This window comes from Anolis carolinensis, chromosome 3 (genome assembly GCF_035594765.1).
Source record: "Anolis carolinensis isolate JA03-04 chromosome 3, rAnoCar3.1.pri, whole genome shotgun sequence".
In the NCBI taxonomy this organism is placed as follows: domain Eukaryota; kingdom Metazoa; phylum Chordata; class Lepidosauria; order Squamata; family Dactyloidae; genus Anolis; species Anolis carolinensis.
The window spans coordinates 90397358-90422113 of NC_085843.1; the positions used below are offsets into that span (position 1 = coordinate 90397358).

General features: G+C 39.7%; 1 protein-coding gene across 17 annotated transcripts in view; it reads left to right on the forward strand.

Annotated features, from left to right (window-relative positions):
• Window positions 1-24756, forward strand: part of dmd (dystrophin) — a 1684732-nt gene that overhangs the window by 1562835 nt on the left and 97141 nt on the right. The window contains exon 1 of one of the 17 annotated variants that reach the window (XM_008107353.3): window positions 24007-24310. The exons of the other annotated variants lie outside the window; for them this stretch is intronic. Coding sequence (XP_008105560.2) covers window positions 24291-24310 — 20 coding nt within the window. The 5' untranslated portion in view covers window positions 24007-24290. Of the gene's footprint in view, window positions 1-24006; window positions 24311-24756 lie in introns of those variants that run through there. 17 annotated transcript variants of the gene reach the window in all.

Sequence of the window (24756 nt, forward strand, 5' to 3'; positions counted from 1 at the left end):
CCCCTCACTAATACTGAATGAATAACATCTTTGTTGTTATATTTGTACATCTTTATTGTTATGTAATTTTGTATAGTGTCATTCCCATTCCATCTGGCTGTAGGACTCTACAAGATTTCAAAGCTTAACTTGGCTTTATTGGCTATTTTATCAGAAGCAGTAATAATAATAATAATAATAATAATAATAATAATAATAATAATAATCTCAGTCACCATTTGGAAACAATAGACATTGACAAAATTACAATCTGCCAACTGCAAAAGGCCACCCTACTGGGATCTGCGCGCATCATCTGAAAATACATCACAGTCCTAAACACTTGGGAAGTGTTTGACTTGTGATTCTATGATACAAAATCCATCTATCTTGTTTGCTGTGTCATACAATGTCATTGTGTCAATAATAATAATACTTTATTTATATACTACCCTATCTCCCAAATGGGACTCAGGGCGGTTTACAACAATAATACATAACCTACAGAACATAACAATATAAAAACACATTATTACACAAAATAAAATTTTACACTAAAAATGACAATCAATGATAATCACAACATCCTCCAATCGGGGGGGGGGGGGGGGGCAAGGATCAATAATCCCATAGATTAACATAGTCCATAATCAGGAGAAGATGAGACTGTGTAGTATATTTCGGGTCAGTCGGTGGGATAACCAGGATGGATTCATTCAAACACCTGCTGAAACAACCAGGTTTTGAGCTCCTTACGGAAGGTATGCAGAGTACAGGCCAACCTAATCTCCCTAGGGAGGGCATTCCAGAGCCGGGGTGCCATTACCGAGAAGGCCCGCTCTCTTGTCCCCGCCAACCTCACTTGGGATGGCAGCAGGAGCAAGAGAAGGGCCTCCCCAGCAGATGTCAAGGACCACACTGGTTCATAGGGGGAGATGCAATCATGGAGATAGGCAGGGCCTGAGCCGTATGCCTTTGAATACCAGTTGTTGGGGAAACACAAGTAGAAGGATCTCTTGCACTTAGGCCTTGCTTGTGGGCTTTTCAGTCTGGTTATCCATTATGGATAGAAAATGCTGGCCTAAATAGAGTTTTTGTCTGATTTAGTGCTGTTGTCTTAATCCTTAACTTAACCTGATATTGAATTCCACGGTACACAGATTAAATCCTCAATAGTTTGACAGAACAACCATCCCACATATACAATAGATTAGCTATCATATACTAAGTCCTTTTGGTTCAAATGGTGAAGCAAGAAACTGAGGTTTTTGCAGATTTTCAGCTTAATGTCAATTTCTGAAAACATTTATTTCCCATTGAAGCCAATAGGAAGGAATTTATTAACCAAACTCAGAGTTTGGCATAGTGTATAGGCATATCCAGAGAAAGGGAGGCCTAGGAGCTCCTAGGTTTCCACTATCTATTCCTGGCTTCCACCATTTATACTCTTTTCCCTCTACAATGATCAAAGTATGAACAGTGGAGTGATTGCAGCCAAATTTTCTGTTGCCACAATAAAGTATCTCCAGTAATGAAACTTCTCCACTTGAACAGTTTTCTATTTGAACGTTTCCCTCATTTTTCTATTTATAGCTTTTACAGTCAACTGTGCTTCTTAGTGCTTTAGTAAGTAAAACAATATGGCCTGAATCTTACTGTGAATCCCAACTATTATTATCCCCGACTCCAACCAATCTATTGATGGAATTGACTATGTTGACTCGGCGTTCAAAAATTGATTCAATGGATCTACTAATTTAGGAAGATGGTTGGTAGAAAATTGGTCAACATTGCTAGATGGAAAATGGGTAGTATGTTGATTAGGAATCTTGAAATTGCAATTTTCAGTGATTTATCAGAGAGTAAGTCCATTGAACTGGAGAAACATATATAGTAGTGGGCAATGAGTCCCTTCCAAATTACTGTCTGATGCCAATAGTGTGAAAAAATGTTGGAGGCTGGAAAAGATTGAAGTGGAAAGAATTTCCTTCAATTCTTCTTTCCTATAGTCTTTCTAATGAATTTTGCTCTACGTTCTTATTTTAAGTCTTCTCTTCCCTCTGAGAAATCACCTGGAAGAAGAAATAATAATTTGAGTAATTGATTTTACCTTCTGCTTGGCAAAATGCTCTGAAAATAATCATTCTATTGATTAATGGCTGAAAAGTCTTAACCCAGAAAACCCTCAATCTATGCAATGCATGAGAGAAAATTTCAGATAGGAATGAATTTTTTAAAATGTCTCAAGGAGCAGTTTTTCAGGCACACCTGCACAATCTGTCTACAAGTGTGAGGTAGAAATCAGTATCAGTTATTTCAATTTTAATCACTGGAAGTCTTTTCACTACTTCAGGAACAACCAGGTGCTAAAGATTATGGGGTTCACACTGTTGTTCCACAAGATCTTGGAGCCTCCACCACCTGCCTCCTGATAAAATATTTTACTTTATACGAAACCTGTCCAGAATTGCCCCTCACCTCCCTTAGGGTGCATGAGTGGCACTTTTGCATTTTTAGAGGCTCCCTGGGTTGTTTTAGTTGTAGGAAAGGTTTTACCAAACAGGACATCATCTGGAAGCCAACTTCTTGTTCGTTTCATGTTGCTAAAATGGCAGAACCTACCAATGTATGGAATAAAAATCTTTATTTTGAAATGAGTGGCTTGCTTTTACATTATAAGCCACACCTTTTTCCAATTGAAGACCAGTATGTAGCTTCTTTTGCACATGGACTGCACTCTTTACAAAGTCATGGCAGTCTTCTATATGCCACCATCTCCTTCTCCCATAATTTGTCATACTTGATATATGATGACAAGGGCGACGAATCAGACTTCTATATGACTCATTGAAGAGTTAAGTAGCCCAGTCTTCCATGAAAGGAGAAGATACTGATATGTGCTTATTTCTACTGTGGTAGAATCCACATGTAATACTTAACCACATTTTTAGAAAACCCATGTTTTGTAAAACTCAAATGGATCAGTTATATAATAGAAAAAATGCTCTGTAATTAAAAACACCAGTTACAACAAATGTTCTAATTTTTTGCGGCAATTTCCTTACCATTTGATTTCTACATAGCTTCCAAACCATAACTCATCACAGTGCCATTCTACTGCAATTGAAATTATACAGCCATAGGTTAAACAATGGAAGGAGAAATTTTGGTAGGCTGGCACATTTTTTGGGTTGGCAAAATAAAGATAATAGGCAATATTCAGTGAAGGTGTTCTTCTGATGGGATAGCAAGAGAGGAATTCTAGCAGCTATTCTAACAGCTAGCAGTGGGACTTTGAATTCAGCCAAAAGATGGCATCACTGAGATATTTTAGTTTTGTAATAAAAATCCTTTCCACAATTGTTCTGCAGCTCAATGCATTAGGCAATAATAGCTTTACTCAAATTGGCCTTGCTTATCTCCAAATCACTGGCACATATTTTAATGCATAGCATTAACGTGGGAATGGCTATCAAGCACAATTATCTTCCCCTTCTGTGACCACTGAAAAAGTTCCACGCAATCCTCAAGAGATGACTTTTATTGCAATATGTCCCCTTGATATTGTTTAGGGAGAAAAATATTAGCCACATTCAAAAGCAAATGCTTACTAAATGAATTGATGAAACTGCTGAGAATTATAGTGCAGAACAACAACAAAAGAAAGAGCCTAATTTCCTGTTAACATTGTGAATGGAATGTAATCTATCAAGGCAATAACCTCTGTAAACAAGGCATGTACATTGAAATCTTCTGATGCTTCAGTTGTCACCATTGACCTTAATGGCATTAATAATTTTAACAAATAACATCATTGAAGGGTTTGAAACATTAGGGCTTTTTACAGCAAAAGCCAAGGTCTAATGCAGACTTAAGAATGCCTGAGACAATATTTATTGTAGATGTATTTCATTCATGTCCAGTTATCATCTTCCACAAGAGCCGAGGACTGAATACAAAATCTTACTTAATTTTAATCTTTAAAACACCTTTGCCCATATAAGCATTATTAAAAATCAGAAAATAGTAGAAGTACCCAAGGTTACTGGCATATTAGATTAGTAAAGGACAGTGAAGGTGACAACAGCAACAGAAACTTTCTGTAAAACACAGTGTTCTCAAAAATGTATACAACTTTTAACAACTAATAGTAGCTATGGTGACTATTTGAAGAATAAATAAATACATTTATATTTTTAAAAGATTATAATAATGACTTAATCAGAGTTATAAATTTCATTTTAAATTACAATTTTATGAAAGGTGTTCAGATTGTCATCCCTGCAAAGCAATACAGTGTTCACATTGTTGAAACATAGAATTACAAGTCTCACTTAAAGTTTCTCTTGCAATTTCACAACTCTTCTTTACAATTGATATTTTTAATCTTGTTAAATGTATATACTTTTTAGGACATGTTTTTTTATCCATATTTGCCATTATTATTTTCCTAACTTTACCACGTAGTATGTGGCAGAATCAAGCAAGGGCCTAAAACACGTTTTAAAGAATTAAATACAGTGTCTGAAAATAGTTATTTAATTTCAATGTGATAGGAGATTTACAATTTTTAATACTTTTAAAGTATCTTTTAAAATTATGTTTTATTGACCAGTAGCAATAATTTTTACAAAATAAAATGGCATTTTATGGTTCTTTCTGGGACTTTACATGGTATTTAAAGAAGATAAAAATAAGCCCTGGGATCAAGGCAGCCTATATCGAGTGGAAAGCATTTCTAATAATGCGTGAACACACTATTTCCAGAGCTTGGAAATATCTATTTGTCTTGATGCATAAGATATTTTCTATCAGTGTGACTGTAATCCTTGTTTATTATTGTTCACATAGTACTAGGTACTTGGATAATTAAATGAAAAGGTTGCCTTACCCTAACTATTATTTCCTTCTCTCTTGGGTTTTCTTTTACATGCTTTTCCTTCTCATTTCGCTTTTCACCCACCTCTTTCTTCAGTGAGTCCCACTTTGAGGCATTTTGATAAAGAATGCAAAAGTAGAGAGCATGTAGTGATTCAATTGTGTAGAAAAATGTCCTGCATATGCTCAGAGGTTTCCAAAATATTTGTAATTAAGTGCCACCCATGATTAACCTGGCTACTGATCTTCATACCCATCCAATTGTTGCTACACTTGTACTGGAACAGTAAAATTAACACCATTCCTTACTATATCTTTAATATATTTACATTCAATAAATCAATTGTTTGAAGGGGAAATGAATAGTGTGTATGATAGTGTTGATAGAAGGCAGTAGAAAAAAAGAAGAGATCATGACAAACATAATTAACCAAGTTGTAAGACAAAATCCTATACTGTAGGGTGGGATGGTATATAGCAGCCTGATAATTTTCAATTCAGTTAAACTCCCACTATCCCCAGACAATAATTGTATTCAGGGTTTTGCAGTCTATCTGGAATGGGAATCTATTTTGGGGGAAAGAAATACCTCAGAGTATTCATTGCCTAAGAAAACCTTTTGAAATTCATGGGAAGTCAACTTAACACACAAAAAAGATAGACATGGTCATTTTGTCAGGTTCTTTGTAAATATAAGACAAATGTGAAGTGAGCAAATTGTAATAAAACCTTCTGCTCATGACTATTGCTGAACATCATTTCTGTCTTAATGAATTTTTCATGTAATGATTGGATTTTCATTTGGAGTAGGTATAAACATGTATCTGCAAAGAAGTGGAAAGTTATTTTTTAAAAGAAAAATGTTTGGCTTCCCAAAAGTAATTTGACTGTTTCTGTTATTGATGTGGTTATATGGAATTATTTCTTTTGAGAAGGAGGTGCATAGAAAATTAACTTTCACAGAGCAGCTCATGGACAGAATGACAATTTGCACTTGGCGTTTGGCACGCATCAAGATGTTATTGTTATGAGATGAAGCTGAAAGTGAAAATCAGTTGTCTTTTCTGAGTAGCAGAAAACAAAAGTAGCCAGTTGCTGGTGTGTATAAAACATTGCCTTTAACAATGCACAATTTTAAATTGTTATTTTCGATAACTTTTTAGTATCTCTTTGCATGGAGCCCCCGTTGGTGCATTGGGTTAAACCCTTGTGCCGACGGACTGCTGACCAACAAGTCAGCAGTTCAAATCCAGGGAAAGTGGGTAATCTCCCTCTGTCAGCTCCAACTCCCCATGCGGGGACATGAGAGAAGCTTCCTACAGGATGATAAAACATCAAGCATCCAGACGTCCCCTGGGCAATGTCCTTGCAGATGACCAATTCTCTCACACCAGAAGCGACTTGCAGTTTCTAAAGTCGCTCCTCACATGGGAAAAAAAACCCTCTTTGCATCCAAAAATATCAGTTAACATTATTTTGGTACATGCAGATTTTAATAAATATCATACTGTCTAATATTTCACAGATTAAAATTGGAATTCATATGGCCAAGTATCATTAGAGTGTGCTCAAGATAACAGACCCTATTAATGAGGAAAAGCAGGCAAGCTGCAGCAGTTTGTTTTTGCCTAAATTTACTGAGAAGGACAAAGGGAAAAAGTGAAAAAGGTGTGAGAAACTGGTATAATTTAAAAGCAACTTTAAAAATTACATTACTGAAAATTAAATATGACTGTCCCAGGCAGCTTTACAACCTCATCAGATGGGGCTGAATTTGGATGCATACACTGGTTCCACTCCCCCTTTGCCACAGAGCCCATTGGCTCCCATCCCATGATACACAGCTACTAAAAGGGAAGGAGAGCTGACGTATGCCTCTGCAGCAGAAACATGGGACACTTCCCATGTTGTATACAGATCAACAGGGGAAAGCCAGGCAGTGGACACTTCCACCTGTGGGACTAGGTAAGGGGGAAGTCAGGCGGAGCATGAGGCAATGGATTCCCACCACCAGGCACAGCTGGATTTGCCTTGATGCATGGCGATTTCAGTGGCAAATGTAGTGAGGTCCTTGGATGAGTCCTTGAAGGAAGTTCTAAGTACAAAAAAAAAAAACCAGATGAATTTAAACTTGGAAGGAGATAACCCGAGATTCCATGGGTCTAAAACAGTGATTCCCAAAGTGGACGCTACCGCCCCCTTGTAGGTGCTGCAGCGATCCAGGGGGGCGGTGATGGCCACAGGTGCATTTGGGGGTGATGAATAACTGTAAGGGGGCGGTGAAAGCATAAAAGAAAGAAGAGAAGATTTAGAAAAATTGATTTATGTATTCCGCTCATAATGCTTAATTTTTCTTTGAACTGGACGTACTGGACGTTGGCTCGGTTCCCGCATACTCCCTCACTTGTATTGATGTATGTGCAATCACACATTGCTATTCATGTGGTGCCACTGAATTGCCGTTCCAAAACATGTGAGCACTATGAGCATTGCTGCGGGCAACTGCCACTTGTGCGATTGGTCAATTGCAAGGCCAAAACCTGGAATGGCAGCGGCAGTACTGGCTACTGGCAGTACTACCAGCAGATTTTGGAGCACGCTATGAATCAGGAGATTTCCTGTTATTATTATGGGAAAATTACGGCGAAAAATAATTCTAAGTTAGATTGTTGTGATATTGTGACAAGTTAAGGTTAACTAACAAATTGTCACGATACAGACTCCTCTTAAAGAGCCACACACAATGAGAGTTAACTAATGTTTATTAAATGATATTTTAAATTTAGAAACACTTAACTTCAGTGTTTCAACCAAAAGTAAATGTCTTCGCTTCAAGAAAAGGCAATAAACAGGAACAGGAACGGTGCGACAATAATTGATGAGTATTAGTTATTTATTTTGTAATAATTATATGCACTTTACAACTAATAATATCATGTTTATTTCTTTCATTAGCATTTATTTTAGTTTGTTTTTTACAAAAATATTTCAAAAAATTACAAGAAATATATTAATTAAAAATACCTCCATAAAACTTATTTTTTCTACAATTCTATAATAATGGCTCAACCAAAGAAAAAATGTAGACTATAGAATATCGAATATTTGAAATATGCTTTATTGAGTCGCCTGTAAACAATACATTACCAATGTGCCTGATTTGCCAGAAAGTTTTATCAAACGAAGCTATGAAGCCTTTCAAACTACAAGAACATTTGACTAAAATTCATGGTGATAAAAAAGATAGGGATTTATCTTATTTTCGAACACTAAAAGGAAAATTTATCAAACAACTGACATTGGCAAAACTCTTTTCAGCTGCAACCACACAAGATGGCGATGGCTTGCTTGCCTCTTACAAGATTTTGTTAATGATTGCCAAATCGGGAAAACGCCATACTATTGGTGAAGAACTAATTATACTGGCTATAAGTGAAGTAATACGTACTGTGCTACACAAGCCAGCATCTGATATTATCAAGAACAATTCATTGAGCAATAATACAGTGCAAAGAAGAATTGATGAAATGTCTCAAGATGTTGAAGAATCATTGTGTGGCTATTTAAAAACATCTCAGTTTTCTATTCAACTTGATGAGTCAACTTTGTTAGAAAATGAAGCTTTACTTTTAGCATACGTGTGGTTCACAAAGGAAGAACAAATTTGCCAAGAATTATTATTTGCTAAATATTTGCAAACTGATACTAAAGGAGAATCAATATTTCATACATTGGATGAGTTTTTAAAGAAAAAGAAATACTTCTGAGTAATATCTTATCAGTAGCCACAGATGGTGCTCCAGTGATGGTAGGGTGCTACAGGGATTTTCTTGCATATTTAAAAAAGGAGGTGCCAAATGCATTCACAGTACACTGTATCATCCATTGTCAACATCTAGTTGCCAAAAATTTAAGTGCAACTCGGTACTGGAGTTCTTGAAAGGTAAAAATGATGCTTTATGATCCAATTTAATTCAATCCAAAAGTGACACCGCTTACTTGACCAACTTGTTTCAAAAATTTAATGAAAGCAATCTTCAGCTTCAAGGTGATGAACTGAATTTAATAAGAACAAAATCTGTTATTTCTGCATTTGTGACAAAACTTCTTCTGTACAAATGAAATTTTGGATGAGGGGAATTTAGCCAGTTCCCAAATTTATCAGGAGTAGAAAAAAAAGATCAAGACATACTTTCTTATTGTGAGCACCTGGATACTCTCCATTCAGATTTTAATCAACAATTTGATGATATTTTGAAAATAAACATACCTGATTGGATTTTGAATCCTTTTTCAAGTGCAAACACAAAAAAATCTCCACAGTTACAAGAAGAACTGATGGAAGTAACTACAAATGATGAATTGAAATTTAAATTCAAAAGCAGCTACCAACAATTCTGGCTGCAAGAGGAGATCCCTATGGCTTATCCTGAAATATGGGCTGTAATTCAAAAGTTCTTAATTGCATTTCCTTCATCATATTTAGTGGAACATGGATTCAGTGCGGCAACCAATTTATTAACAAACAAACAAAAAGAAACCGATTGCAGATAGTCAATCGCAGTGATTTAAGATTACTGCTGATGAAAATAGTATCAAGGATTACTAAATTGGTAGCAGCATACCAGGTTCATCCTTCTCATTAAGATGATTTCAAATGTTTTAACTTTTTTTGTATTACCTTTCTATTCTGAGTTCAAAAAATAGTTTCATAATTTCAAACTTCAAAGTTTCTAATTTACACATTTCTTTTCTATATTTTACAAAAAAGGTAGAAACATTAATACATATATCTTTCTGTTTAATTGCTATTAAAATAAAATAAAAACATTAATTTCCAGGGGGCGCTGAGTAATATTTTTTTCTGGAAAGGGGGCGGTAGGCCAAATAAGTTTAGGAACCACTGGTCTAAAACATTGAGAATAGCAATTTCTGTTAAATCCAGCATAATTGTTGTTTTATTTTGTGAAATGCTGTGAAAGTACTGGGAGTCTGCACAGTGTAAGCTCTCTCCATAACTTCTTGTTCTGTGGATTTTTTAATAGTTGGAAGACAAGTCATAGTGTGTCTATCTCTAAACCTACATTGGAATAAAGTGAAGAGAGGAAGAGCAATTTCTGCTAACTTGAACTCGTACGGTTGTAACTTCAATAGTGCAGGTGTCATAAAATAGCTATTTTTCACATGCAAATATCAACAATATGGTGGAGAAGAGAAATAGACTTTTATGCTGCTCTCACTTGTACTTTGTGTTTTTATTCTGTTTATGAGTTAATCATTTTAATGTCCATGCCCAAAAAGAACTGTTTTGCTCCAGGACCAAAATTGCTTGCTGGTGAACATTGGACAAAGATAATACCTGTGAAAAAGTTCCTCTTTCCTTTACTCTTTAATCTGATCTGAAACAAAAGAAAGAAGCACTAATAGAACATGGAGGCTTCCTGAAAATTCAGTGAAAAAAGCAGGAGAATTGTATAATAAAAGCCCAGTGTACAAACTTCCCTACTTCCATTCTTGAGCACAATAGACACATTTACTGGTTGGATCATAGTTTATTTGAAGAGACGTTATGGGCAACTATGTTGCTACTCTGTCTTGCTCAGAATGTCACTTCACTAAATAAGGCCCTTTATTCTGTGTTCAGCTTAGGGCTCCAGAGACTTTAACAGAACAAAACAGGTCAAAATCCTTCTCTACCACCAGAAGTCTCAAAAATGGCAACTCCTGTTATCATTTTTCAGTCGTTTTAGAATGTGACATGACACAAATATCCACTCTGCTATGGTGTCCATTGGGTTTTTAAGTTGTTCACGATCCTGATGTATAGACGACAAGGGATACATAAACCACATGTAGACACAGACACTCCAGGCTCCTGTGGGACTAACCACTTTGTTCTTTGCTTCCTGAGTAAAATGAATAACAACCCAGATGTCAGCATTACAGTGAACCCAAGTGTGTAACAAGGCTGATTAAATGGAGACATGAATTATTGGTGTCCCAGGATGTAACTGATGAAATTATTTCATCCATTGAGAAGTTTAAAAAGGGGGAAAACAGTATATAAATGGGAGAGGTGGTTCTCCGTTGATCTACTAAATGGCTCATGCACATTGGTTATATTGATGCATTTTGCTTGTAAAATGTATTTATTGCTGCTCCATCTTGCCAGTCATTGTTTTCAAATAGTGGTATCATTTTGGGATTCTGGCTCATTGCTAGCCAGAAAATATGTTTGAGTACGTCGTCCATGGTTTTGTAGATTTGCGTTTCCTATCTTGAAATTGCAAAGGCAGTCAGGGATAATCCATCTACATTTGTACAGGCAAAATTTTAATGGTGGACCTCAAAGGGTTAATACATTTTTCAGTTGTGGAATGAGTCAGAATTCTCTTTTAGTGTTTTGTGAAGGTTTTCTTTAAAGGTAGTGTGTGGGTGTGAGGTAGAAAAAGCCATGAGAATGGATACACTAATTGGGGTTTTCACCTGCTGTGAGTCTAATTGAATACAATGCTTTATTTGTTACTGAAGGAAAAGGAAGATTATGCAAAGTGTCAGAATCTCAGACTAGTTTTTTTCCTTCCCTGTTATTTGTTACAATGCATGAGCAAAAAAATCTACTATGTTTCAAAACAGCTTCAGTCTAATATTAAGGTGCACTGGGAATTGAAAGCTCATATTGAAAATGAGTGCTGGTCAGATTCTCTTAACTACTTATTTTCGATAGTTCAAATCATGTTGATTCATTTCCAGGCAACTTGCTTTTTTCTGATTTCCAAAAGTGAGGGGAATATGTAAACATAATGGAAAGCTTACCCTGAACAAGAAACTTATGTTATTTATTTATATAAAGTCGTTGTGTATGTAAATACAAGAACTGTATCATAGATCCAAGATTTCAGGGGCAGGGAATGAGTGGCCCTATTGGTGTGCTTCTACCCTGTAAAATTAAGGCAACTGGACATTACATTAACTGCCATGGCTCAATGTTATGGAATCATGGGAACTGTATTTTTGTAAACATCTTTAGCTTTCCCTGTCAGAGTGTCAAATCCCAGGATTCCATAGCATTAAGCCATGGCAGTTAAGGTGGTGTCAAACTGCATTACTTCTACAGTGCAGATGTACCTTCGATCTTGTTGGACCACAACTCCCATGATTGCTACACATTAATTATGCTAGTTAAAGCTAAGGCACCACAGCAACGAACAGACATCAACTCCCTGACTTTTGTGTTTCAACTTCCTATGCTGGCTTATCCTCGAAAATATATGGTACATTTATTATTTTTCTCTATTTTTATGGGTATTATTACATTTATTATTTTACTCTATTATTATTGTTAGTATTACATTTATTTTACTCTATTGTTATTATTATTATTATTATTATTATTACATTTATTATTTCACTCTGATATTATTATTATTGTTATTACATTTATTATTTTACTCTATTATTATTAAAAGGATACATAAGGGCATTTACATTGAAGAAGATGAGAATAATGATTTAATCAGAGTTGGACAATCTTACCTTAAATTAGAGTTTTATGTAAATATTCAAAAACATGTAACCTACCGATGCCTCGATTAATGTAATTTTATTGGTTTCTATTTTTATTTCTGAAATTTACCACTCTTGGCTTATACTGGAGTCAATGTTTTCCCAGTTTTCTTGTGATAAAATTAGGTGCCTCAGCTTATATTCGTGTTGGCTTATACTCGAGTATATACGGGTATATCTTTCTGTTTAATTGCTATTAAATTTTTTAAAAAATAATTTCCAGGATGCTGAGTAATATTTTTTTCTGGAAAGGTGGTGGTAGGCCAAATAAGTTTGGGAACCTATGCTCTAAACTCTAAACTTCCTATGCATGTTATATCCATTTTTAATCCAATAAACTAATCCATAGGGGGCGGGTTTAGCACAGCAAGCTAAACCGCTGTACTGCAGAAAAATCCTGCCCATTGAAAGTTCAGCTGTTCGAGATTGAACACCCGCCGTCAACCCCAGCTCACCTGCCCACCTAGTGGGTCAAAAGATGCTGGAAATAAGGTGGGAAAAACTGCCTTTGCCTCAGCTGTGTTGTCTGTTCTTGTTAAAGGTATAATCGATATTGAATGTTTGCCGTATGTGTGTTCTGTAAGCTGCTCTGAGTCCCCTTCAGGGTGAGAAGGGCGGGGTATAATTATTGTAAATAAATAAATAAATAAATAGTCAAACCTAAATAGAACACACTTAACTGAAATCAATGGAATTCACTCAAGTGGTGGCTACAATGTCCCATCTGTTTCAGTAGGTCTGCTCCAGCTAACACTGGATTTAGCACAATATTAGAACATTATGTCGTGTTAGTATTTTTATCTAAGCACTCAAATATGGAAGTCACCATCTTAATATAAATATTTTTTTCTCCAAAATAAAATGGAATTAAACTAATTCAAAAGTACTGATCTTGTACCGGCTTGAAGTGTAACCAGACTAAAATAGAAGTTATAGTTAATCTGGACTAGTACAGATTCAGACAGTATTGTGGGTTGGTGTCATGATTGCTTCTGAGCTCTGTGAGAAGTAATCTGGTAAATATTAAGTCTAATCTTCCAGTAGGGTGGTCTTTGAATTAGATTATTTTCACTCTTCTTCTTACAGAAAGAGTTTCTCCTTTATATATCTCTGTGTGTTTTGACAGGGAATACACACAGATTCTCTTCTGTGAAGAAAATTTTCTTTGTTTCTATACCGGTAGAAGTTTCTAAAGAGTGCACCTACGAATTTATGCAATTTGACACAACTTTAATTAGAATCATGGGAGCTGTAGTTTATAAGGTCTTTGGCTGTCTCTGCTAAAGAGTGTTGTATCTTATGAAGCTATAAATCCCAGGATTTCATAGCATTGAGCAGTTAATGCAGTGTTAAACTGCACTAATTCTACAGTGAAGATGCAACCCAAATGTACTTAAAGAGCATTCCTCAGCTCTCAAAGATTGCAAGATAGCCTCTGTGAGCCCGGATTTTGAATATCATGCACCATAACCTCTCTTTTGATATTTCACAATAGATTATAATTATGATTCAACAATAAAGTGATAAATCATAAAATAAAGAAGGGATGAGCAATGCCATCTTCTTAATTGAAAAGGCATTCTACTGTCATGTCTTTTGAAGAGAAGTTGTGCTCAAAATGGGAAGTGGACACTTCTGTCATTTAGTGTTTGGAAAAAAGACATCTGGAAGAGATAAAAAAAACTTTTGTTGTTAACCCTGTATTTTAAAAAATTCTAAACAATGAGGGATGCAGAGTTAGTGCACTAAGGCTACCTGGGGGTTGCATGCAGCCTGAATGATGTCCTTTGTCCACCAAAGATATTGAGGTGCAATGATTTAGGGACGTATTTTTGAATTGAATTCCAACTAAATGCAAGCCTTGCTACATAAGATCCTTGTCCTCCATATGCAGACTCATGAAAAGGCACTTCGCCTCCTGCAGCTTTTGACCTTAAGCTAATACAAGCCTTCCAGACCTGTGATATACTAGAATTCACATGTGCCTTCAACTGATGGTGACTTTGCAATTGTTATAGCGTTTTCTTAGGCAAGGAACACTCCGAAGTTATTTTTCTGTTTCTTCCTCTGAAATATTAGCTTCAGGCCGTGGTATTTCTTGGTGGTCTCCCATCCAATTAGAAACCAGGACTAACTATGCTTAGTTTCAAGGATCAGATTGGATCTGGTGTCTTTAGGAAATTTAGGCATGGGATGCTTTCAGTTTACATGTGGAAAGCTAGCATTATTAAGTGGTTAAGACTATGAGCCATTAAGTTCTCCAATTCAAATATTGTTTCAGCCATGAAAGTGCTAAATGATGTCAGACTAACAAAGGCCAAGGACTGCTGCTCAGTGGTTTAGTATAGTTTCCACGTAGAAGACCTCATGTTCATCCCCTGGAAATTCCAGGTTAAATATGCTTGGCTCAAGGCCTAAATGTGACAAGAGACCATTAAGACCTTTGAACGCAATGCATACTTTTACAAATGCCATCCATAAGGCTTAGCCCTCACTGCTAACATTGATCAGCAGCCATGCTTGCCCAGCAGTAGGGCTGTGTTTGTGTACCACAGAGCCGGCCCAAGGTAATTTTCAAGTGTAAGCGAACAGAATTTTGCCCCCCCCCCCCCACCAATCACTGAAAAATAAATTTAAAAAAACGGGAAATCCAGACAGCAAACAATCAGGGCCAGCTAAAACCTCCCAACCAAGGATGCCCCAAGGGAGGAAACAGCCAGGCTTTGAATCTGCAAGGCCATTAAATGCTAATCAAGCTGGCCAATTGCAATATTCACATTTGCCTCCAACAGATAAGAGTTCTTTTTCCTACCCTGGACATTCCACAGATATATAAAACCCCACTTGCTGCAGCGGTGGAAGGAAGGCGGTGGCGGCAGAGGCAGGAAGGCCGCAGGCACTGAGCCTAGGAAGAGCGAGGTGGATGGGGTGCCCTCTCCGACCACTGCACATGCGCCAAGCGGCCACATGGCGCATGCACAGTGGTCAGAGAGGGCGCCCCACCCATCTCGCTCTTCCTAGGCTCAGCAGGGCTGCCACCTGCCTTGGGACAGGTCTCCAGAGGCCCCGCCACGCCGTGGAGGCAGGAAGGCCTCTTACCTGCTGCCGGGGCCTCTGATGACCCGTCCCGAGGCAGGCAGCAGGACCAAGCCGAGGAACAGTGAGATGGACAGGTCGCCAGAGGCCCCAGTGGCAGGTAAGAGGCCCATCCTCTAGGGGGTGCCTAGGGGGTGCCGTTGAGGCACCTCCGCCCAGGCATAGCCTTCCTGCTTCCACAGCCATGGCCTGGGCGGAGGTGCCTCAACGGCGCCCCCTAGAGGATGACGCCTTAAGCGGCTGCTTAACTCACCTAATGGTTGAACCGCCTCTGGTGTACCATCAGTACATTTTGGCCAATGCACACCAGATGTCCTGCCCTGTCCCATCACAACAGCCAAGAAGCTCAGAAAGGAAATCTACAATGGCACAGTTGTCTTTTTCAAAAAGATATTGATTCATCATCACTGTACATTTTTATTTAAAGGACTAAATAGATAGAATTTTCACTAATGGAGGTGCTTAGGAAGAATGTTGGCTGTTTGGTGTGCTCCCTGTTGGCCCTACAATGATGCTAAACTCCTTTTCCAAAGAGAAATCCTCACTGCATTGTTCTACCTTGCTAAGGATACTGCTTGGAGTGCTATCTTAGCCAGTTCCTTGGAAACAACAAACAATTATAGACTGTGTGTCTTTGTGGTTGCGCACACTCACAAACTGTATAGAATAGGTTGTAGCCTGGGATTTTACAGCTTGTGGAAAACTGTCTGGTCAGAATCATGACGTTGGTTGGCTTTGGTAAATTGCCTGCTCAAGCTCAGTGCATCTTGGAGCTTTCCCTAATGTTAGTGGGAGTTCTGGGAACAAAGCCTGATTTGCATAGGTATGCCCACATGCTGCTTATGTGAATAGTACATATTAATGGCATGCACATAACACATTTCCTAGAATTATACAGTAGCTGGACCTCTGTTAGCTACACTTTCTTTAACTTGAAGTCAACATCAGAACATACTTATCCAGAGAAACCCTTCTCAGGGAGGATTTTAGAGTGAGCAGTCACAATAGTCCCCACATGTAAGGACATGAAAGAGATCAAACATTTTCATTGCAAACATTTTACATTTGCGGTGAGCTTTCTCAGCTGCCTTCCATCCAGAGAAAGCATCCATAATATTCATATTGAACCCTCATTGGTGTACAAATTCAGTACCCATGGATTCATCAATCTATAGCTTTAAAGTATGTTTAAAACCCCAAAAAGCAAACCTTGATCTTGACATTTTATACAAGGGACAGCATTTTACTAGGCTGCTGTACAATATGGGACTTGAGCATTCACAGATTTTGGTATCTGCTGGGGATGGGGGGAGGTCTTGGAACCAAACCCTAGTGGATATCAAGGGCTCACTGTACTTTAGGCTGCATATACTCCAGCCTTCCCCAATCGGTTGACCGCCAGATGTTTTGTAGTGCAATTCTTGTCACCTTAGGAAATTGCCATGGGACTAAACAATTTGAAAAGTGCCAGCTTACAGAAGGTTGCCTCCCCTGTCAAACCCAATGAGTAGACATATGTAAAATTGCACTCTTCAGACATATCTAAACTGAAAATGCATAGAGGGAGCCAGCAGTACCTTTGAAATTAAATGGGGATGAAGACATTTCTAGCATAAGACTCAGTCCACAAAAATCCATGATCAGACTGTCTTCTTCCCAGTTAGCCTAGGACTGGATTCCTTCATGCCTTTCTGCGCTAAAATACACTAACATGACTGGGTTGCTGTGAATTTTCCGGGCTGTATGGTCATGTTCTAGAACCGTTCCCTCCTGATGTTTTGCCCACATATATGGCAGACATCCTCAGAGGTTGTGAGGTTTGTTGGAAACTAGGCAAGTGGCATTTATTATTTATTTTATTTTTTATTTACAGTATTTATATTCCGCCCTTCTCACCCCGAAGGGGACTCAGGGCGGATCACATTATAACACACATAGGGCAAACATTCAATGCCCATAAACACATCAAACAGAGACTGAGAGACACACGCAGAGGCAAGTTAACCTTCTTCTGAGGGGATGTTCGATTCTGGCCACAGGGGGGAGCAGCTGCTTCATCATCCACACTGACGGCACTTCCTCATTCCAGGTCGTAAATTAGTTAATCTTGCCTCCCCACTTTATAAGTGGTACCTTATCTCCTACTTGATAGATGCAACTATCTTTCGGGTTGCTAGGTCAGCAACGAGCAGCAGGCCCGGTCCAATGCAGTACGTAGATTACGCCTTGGCGTCGGGCGCAGGCGAGGGGGGGCGCTGTGTGGAGTCCTTGGCAGCACCCCCGTTTTGCTCCGGTCACAGTGTTTGTCCAAATTGTCCTGGCGCCGGCAATGGAGGCCCTGCATGCAGCGCATGCACACAACGGCACAGGACTGGCATGCCATCGCCTAAAATGGCCGATGGGGCTTCTTTGTCCTGGCGCCGGCAATGGAGGCCCTGAGTGAAGCGCATGCACAGGACTGGCATGCCATCGCCCAAAATGGCCGATGGGACTTCTATGCGCACGCGCACAGGACTCCCATCAGCCATTTTGGCTGTTTTTGTGCAGGCATAGCCTCCAGCCACCCACCACGTGGAACAGCCAGCCAGGAGGTGATAGGGCCCGGCTGACTGATCGTAGCAGAGCAGCTTCTATCTTGCTGTTAAAACCATCTCACTTGTGCCTGCCTGCCCAGTCAGTGCCCACCTTCAGGTCAGTCAGCAGCAGCAGCAATGCAATGCATACAGTAATGATAAAAAAAATGTTTTTGAATATTTTTAATTGATGTTTTTTAATTTACAATTAAAAATAAAAGAAAAAACATGGAATTCATGGTGGGGGAGGGGGGATTGAGTGAGGGGGAGAGGATCGGTATATTCCATTGGATCTTCGGTTCAATGAGTCTAGTCTCTTTGTGGAGCAAGTTGCTGGATGTAGAGGAGTAGTTGTTTTATTTTATTAGGGGGCAGATTGTGCCCCCCTTTTATGTTGCCTGGGTTGGCTATTTCTTATTTCAGTTATGGAGTTCCTTCAATCTGTGTCTGTCCTTTTCTTATATATTCCTGTTTCTTTGATTGGTTTTCCATTATGCTTCTTCATCAGGAAAGTCAGTCTGTCCATGTTCTTTATTTCCCATATCTTTGATTACCATTTTTTAAATGTTCCCCAACTGGCTGCTCTCCTCATCGCCACCATCCTGATTTACCTTGATTCAGACCGCTCCACATGGAGCTGGAGCTGATAGAGGGAGCTCATCCGTGCTCTCCCCAGGTTGGATTCGAACGGGCAAGTCATCAGTCCTGCTGGCACACTGTGCTATTGGGGGCTCCCACCTTCCCTATGATTAGTAGGTTAAAGAGCTGGGTCTGTTTAGCCTGCAGAAGAGAAGGTTGAGAGGAGACATGATCACCATGTTTAAATATCTAAAACAGGGGTCCCCAAACTAAGGCCCGGGGGCCAGATGCGGCCCTCCAAGGTCATTTACCTGGCCCCCACCCTCATTTATAATATAATATTTTTATATCAGTTTTAATAATATAATATATTGTATATACATATGATATTGATAATAATATTATCATTTTATACAATATAATACTAATAATAATACCATATAATAATATTAATTATATGTTATATATTACATATAATGTTACATATAGTGGTATAGTTCAATATAGTAATATATAATGCTAATTTTGTGCTATGCTAAGAATATAATATATTGTATGTACATAGAGCTGCTCTGAGTTCCCTTCAGGGTGAGAAGGGTGGGATATAAATGTAGTAAATGAATAAATAATTTTGGACTTCGGCTTGCCCAAAGTCTGAAATGACTTGAAGACACACAACAACAATAATCCTAATTAACCTGACTATCTCATTGGCCAGAAGCAGGCCCACACTTCCTATTGAAATCCTGACAGGTTTATGTTGGTTAAATTTATTTTCATTTTTAAATATTGTATTGGTCTTTCATTGTTATTGTTATTGTTTTGCACTACAAATAAGATATGTGCAGTGTGCATAGGAATTTGTTCGTTTTTTTTTTCAAATGATAATTCAGCCCCTCAACAGTCTGAAGGATCGTGGACCGGCCCTCTGCTTTAAAAGTTTGAGGACCCCTGATCTAAAAGGATGTCTTAAGGAAGAGGGAGCAGGCTTGTTTTCTGCTGCCTTGGAGACTAGGACTCAATGGAGCAGTGGGTTCAAATTACAGAAAAGGAGATTCCAACTGAACATTAGGAAGAACTTACTAACTGTAAGAGCTGTTCAGCAGTGGAACTCACTGCCCCATAGTTCAGTAGAAGCTTCTCCTTTTAAGGTTTTTAAATAGAGGCTGGATGGCCATCTTTTGGGGGTGCTTTGATTGTGCTTTTCCTGTATGGCAGGGTTTTGGACTGGATGTCCCATATGATTCTATGATTAGCTGACTGGTTGTTTCTGACCTCATCCTGAGTAATCCAGTTTATGTGGGTTGGGTGTCTCCATTAAACTTTTTTGGTCTATGAAAGGATGAACTAACTGGATTTCCTTTGTAATGATTTCATTTGGATGATTTCATTTGAGCAGAGCTACCTAAAGTGGGAGCCCTGATGGCGCAGTGTGTTAATGTGCTGAGCTGCTGAACTTGCGGACCAAAAGGTCCCAGGTTCAAATCCCGGGAGCGGAATGAGCGCCCACTGTTAGCCCCAGCTTCTGCCAACCTAGCAGTTTGAAAACACGCAAGTGTGAGTAGATCAATAGGTACCGCTCCAGCGGGAAGGTAACGGCGCTCCATGCAGTCATGCCGGCCACATGACCTTGGAGGTGTCTATGGACAACACTGGCTCTTCGGCTTAGAAATGGAGATGAGCACCAACCTCAAGAGTCGGTCACGTCAAGGGAAAACCTTTACCTTTACCTACCAAAAGTTCTGTGTTCATGCTAGGTGAAAGATTCTGTAAATTGTACGGAAGGTAACCTTGCCCAGCTTTCATGATGGGCCTGAGGTTATTATGGAACTTTTCTCTATTGGATAGAAGGAATAATAAGCAGATATTGGCAAAATATTTAAGAGACATTTATTTATGGTAATTTCTTTATGACTGATCTACAAACCATCAGCTTTTTTTCCTTGTCAGAAGCGACTTGAGAACATACTGCAAGTTGCTTCTGGTGTCAGAGAATTGGCCATCTACAGAGATGTTGCCCAGGCGATGCCCAGATGTGTTACCATCCTACTGGGAGACTTCTCTCATGTCCCTACAAGCTAGAGCTGACGGACAGGAGCTCACCCTGTCTTGCAGATTCGAACTGGCAACCTTTAGGTCAGCAACCCAACCTTCAGTTCAGCAGTTCAGCTGGCGCAAGAGTTTAACCCGTTGTGCCACCATACCTCCTATCTTCAGGCCTTGGAAAGTTTCCAGGAAAAATAATGAGTACAGTAGAGTCTCACTTATCCAAGCTAATCCTTGGATAAGCGAATATCTTGGATAATAAGGAGGGATTAAGGAAAAGCCTATTAAACATCGAATTAGGTTATGATTTTACAAATTAAGCACCAAAACATCATGTTATACAACAAATTTGACAGAAAAAGTAGTTCAATACGTAGTAATGTTATGTTGTAATTACTGTACTTACAAATTTAGCACCAAAATATCATGATATATTGAAAACATTGACTACAAAAATGGCTTGGATAATCCAGAGGCTTGGATAAGCGAGGCTTGGATAAGTGAGACTCTACTGTAATACTAAATGATAACATGAATCTGTCTAGAGGAGAGTGACTGAAATGATCAAGGCTTTGGAGAATAATCCCTATGAGGAGCGGTTTAAAGATCTGGGCATGTTTTGCATGTAGATGAGAAGGTTGAGAGGAGACTTGACGGCCATGTATAATAATGTGAGAGGAAGTCATAGGGAGGATGGACCAAGCTTGTTGCCTTCTGCCTTGGAGACTAGAACTTGGAAGAAATAACAAATAACCCACATTACGTGCTTTGAACTGGGATATATGGCAGTAAGGACTCAGACAATCCAGTTCAAAGCAGGTAATGTGGGTTATCCTGCCTTGATATCCTGAGTTATAGAGCTGTGTGGAAGGGCCCAAATTTTTTCTCCTTCTCTGCCAAATAATGCTGGAAAGTGTCCAGAGGAGGGCCACATCTAAGGCAGGCATCCTCAGAGGTTGTGAGGTGTGTTGGAAACTAGGCAAGTGGGGTTTGTATATCTTTGTTGAGAGGTGTTAGCTGGCCCTGATTGTTTCATGTTTGGAATTCCCCTGTTTTTGAGTGTTCTTTTTTACTGTCCTTTTTTTACTGTCCTTTTTTTACTATTTATTTGTTTGTTTATTTATTTATTTATTTCCCATACTTCTGTCCCGCCCTTCTCACCCGAAGAGGACTCAGGGTGGCCTCACAACTGGCAACAATTCGATGGCCGACATACAAATTCCAATAATATAATGACAATTAAACTCAAACATTAAAACAAAAACTACTAAAAACAACAATTACAACCACATGAGTTCAAAATCATAGTCCAGAATCAGTCCAGTGGTCAATACTTAAAAAGTCCTCAATTATTGCACTGCTAGGAATAATGCTCAATAACCATAACCATGTCTAGCAAGGCTATTCTATGCTAATCAAGGTGATCAACTGCAGTTATTCACACTTGGCCTTCATATTATCCAACATTTTTGCTTATCCAATGCTCTGCTGGCCCGTTCATGTGGTTTGGTGTGTGTGTGTGTGGGGGGGGGCACCAAAATTTCTATTCGCTTACACTTGAATATTATCTTGGGCCGGCTCTGACGAGCAGGGGCTATTTTTTTTTATTTTTAATTGATGGGTGCTCACCCCGCCACGGGCTGGCCTCGAACTCATGACCTCATGGTCAGAGTGATTTAAGGCAGCTGCTCAACAGCTGCGCCACAGCCCAGCCCCAGTTTATATATCTGTGGAAGGTCCAGGGTGGGAGAAAGAACTCTTGTCTGTTGAAGGCAAGTGTGAATGTTGCAATTAATCAACACACACTAACCTGACTATTTCTATGAACACTAGCCTATGAAGGGTTTGCAAGAGATCTTTAAATAGTAGCTTTACTGTACTGCTTCCGACTCCAATGCTGTTGTTTTCTGCTAATAACCTTCTGAAACTGGTAAATTACTATAAATCATTATAACTGACCCTGGATAAATATTAACCTAACTGCAAACATGATAATGTTATGTAAACATGAAAAAAGGCAAGGGAGAAGGAGAGGGAGAAATGCAAATGAGGGTTACTTGGTTTGTAAGTGGGAAATGTATTACAGCTTATGGATATATTACAAATTCTTGAATATGCAGACACTGTGTGGCGAGGAAAAGACTTTCATCAAAATGAGCTGGAGTAGTTGGAAATTATTACATTGGAAGTGATCAGACTATTTTAAATAATAATAATACTTTATTTCTAGACCGTCCTCTCTCCCCAAAGGAACTCAGGGTGGTTTACAGATGCAAAACAAAAAGGCAAACATTCAGTGCAAATACATCAAAATAATACAAGATAATGCACAGTAACAACAGTAAGCCTACAAAAACAAAAAATAAGCATAGAGATAAAAATAATAAAAAACAATCCAATAAGACATAGTAAGTTAAAACATGGAACCGCCAGTGGCGCAGTGGCTTAAACTGCTGAGCTGCTGAACTTGCAGAATGAAAGCTTGGTGTTTCAAATCTGGGGAGTGGGGTGAGCTCCCGCTGTTAGCCCCAGCTTCTGCCAACCTAGCAGTTCGAAAACATGCAAATGTGAGTAGATCAATAGGTACCGCTCCGGCGGGAAGGTAATGGTGCTCCATGCAGTCACACTGGCCACATGACCTTGGAGGTGTCTGCAGACAACGCCGGCTCTTCGGCTTAGAAATAGAGGCGAATACCAAGCCCCAGACTCAGACACAACTAGACTTAATGTCAGGGGAAAACCTACTAAGCTAAAACATGAGTGAAACATTACAACATATATCCTAAAAGCAATTAAGATACAGTTATATTAAAATGGCATACACCAGTGTTCATTGAAGATGTATTCTAGCAGGCATAAAATACAAGTGGGTTAGCCAGCCTTCCAATGGGTTAGAGTCCTAGTCCTCCTCCTCTCCATACACTCAAGTAAAAAAGCCTCTCCCTCCCTTTGGTCAATGCTTGCCACTGAAAAACAAGCGGGCAGAAAAGACAGGGAGAGCAACCTGCCACTGGGTTCGCATTTAAATGGTCTATGGGTCTCTTTGTGTGCGTTTTGATCTCCCAGTTCCCAGGGTTTCATGATCCATTCTAGCTTGTTCTGTGACATGACTGGGATTGATTCTGCTACATGACCACAACGATTCCATTACACGACGGCATGCTTCTCTCCCTCCCTCCCTCCCTCCCTCGCTTCCTTCCTTCCTTCCTTCCTTCCTTCCTCCTGGGGGCCTTTTTCGGAAGCCTGCTGGGTGGCATCTCGGTGGGTCTACCTTAAAGAAAGGTAAGCCTCCTTTCCGCCCAAGCCCTCCAGCTGTTGTTTGCAGGTTCAAGAGGTGGAGCCTGGGCAGCGCGCTCCGCCCTGTCTGGCCTGGCAGCCTCCCTCCCTCCTCCTTTCCCTCTCCCCCTCTCTCTCTCTCTCCTCCGTTTTCGCCGGGAGCCCTCCTCTCCCCGCCATGCTCTCCTCCTCGCCGCCTTAGTTTGGCGTGAGCCTGGGAAGCGCACCGAGCCGCGCGCATCTCCCCGGGATTCCCCTCGCCTTTCCCTCCGCGGAGCCTCTGCCCAGCCAGCAGCCATGAGGGAGCAAGTCAAAGGGTGAGTTCTCCTGGCCCCCGGTCCACGAAAGGAGCAGCAAATACCTTGCACTTGTCCCGGCTTGCGCGCTCCTGCCCAGGCAGGCAGTCAAGGCGGCGGCAACTTCGGGAGGCGCCTTTGTCGGCAGGCTTTGCAGCTCCAGCTGTTTCCCCTTGTTCTGGGCGCAGGTGGCGGTGCCAGGCGAGAACGAGGAGGGCGCTTTTCCTTTCGCGCCTGCCTTCGCTCTCTTCCTGCACATCTTCTACATTCCTATCATTCCCTGGGCTTTAAAGTCCCCCACCCTTTGGTCTCCCTTCCTTACGCCAGAAGAGCTTTCTTTCCCCTCTGTGTGCTGCGTTGTGTGCGCGCGCCAAAGGAGCAAAGGGAGCCTTCACGTTTTGGGCATGGGATGTGCCAAGGACCCTGCGGAAGGTAGCCTTCCCTACCTTTCATTCACTGTGTTAAAA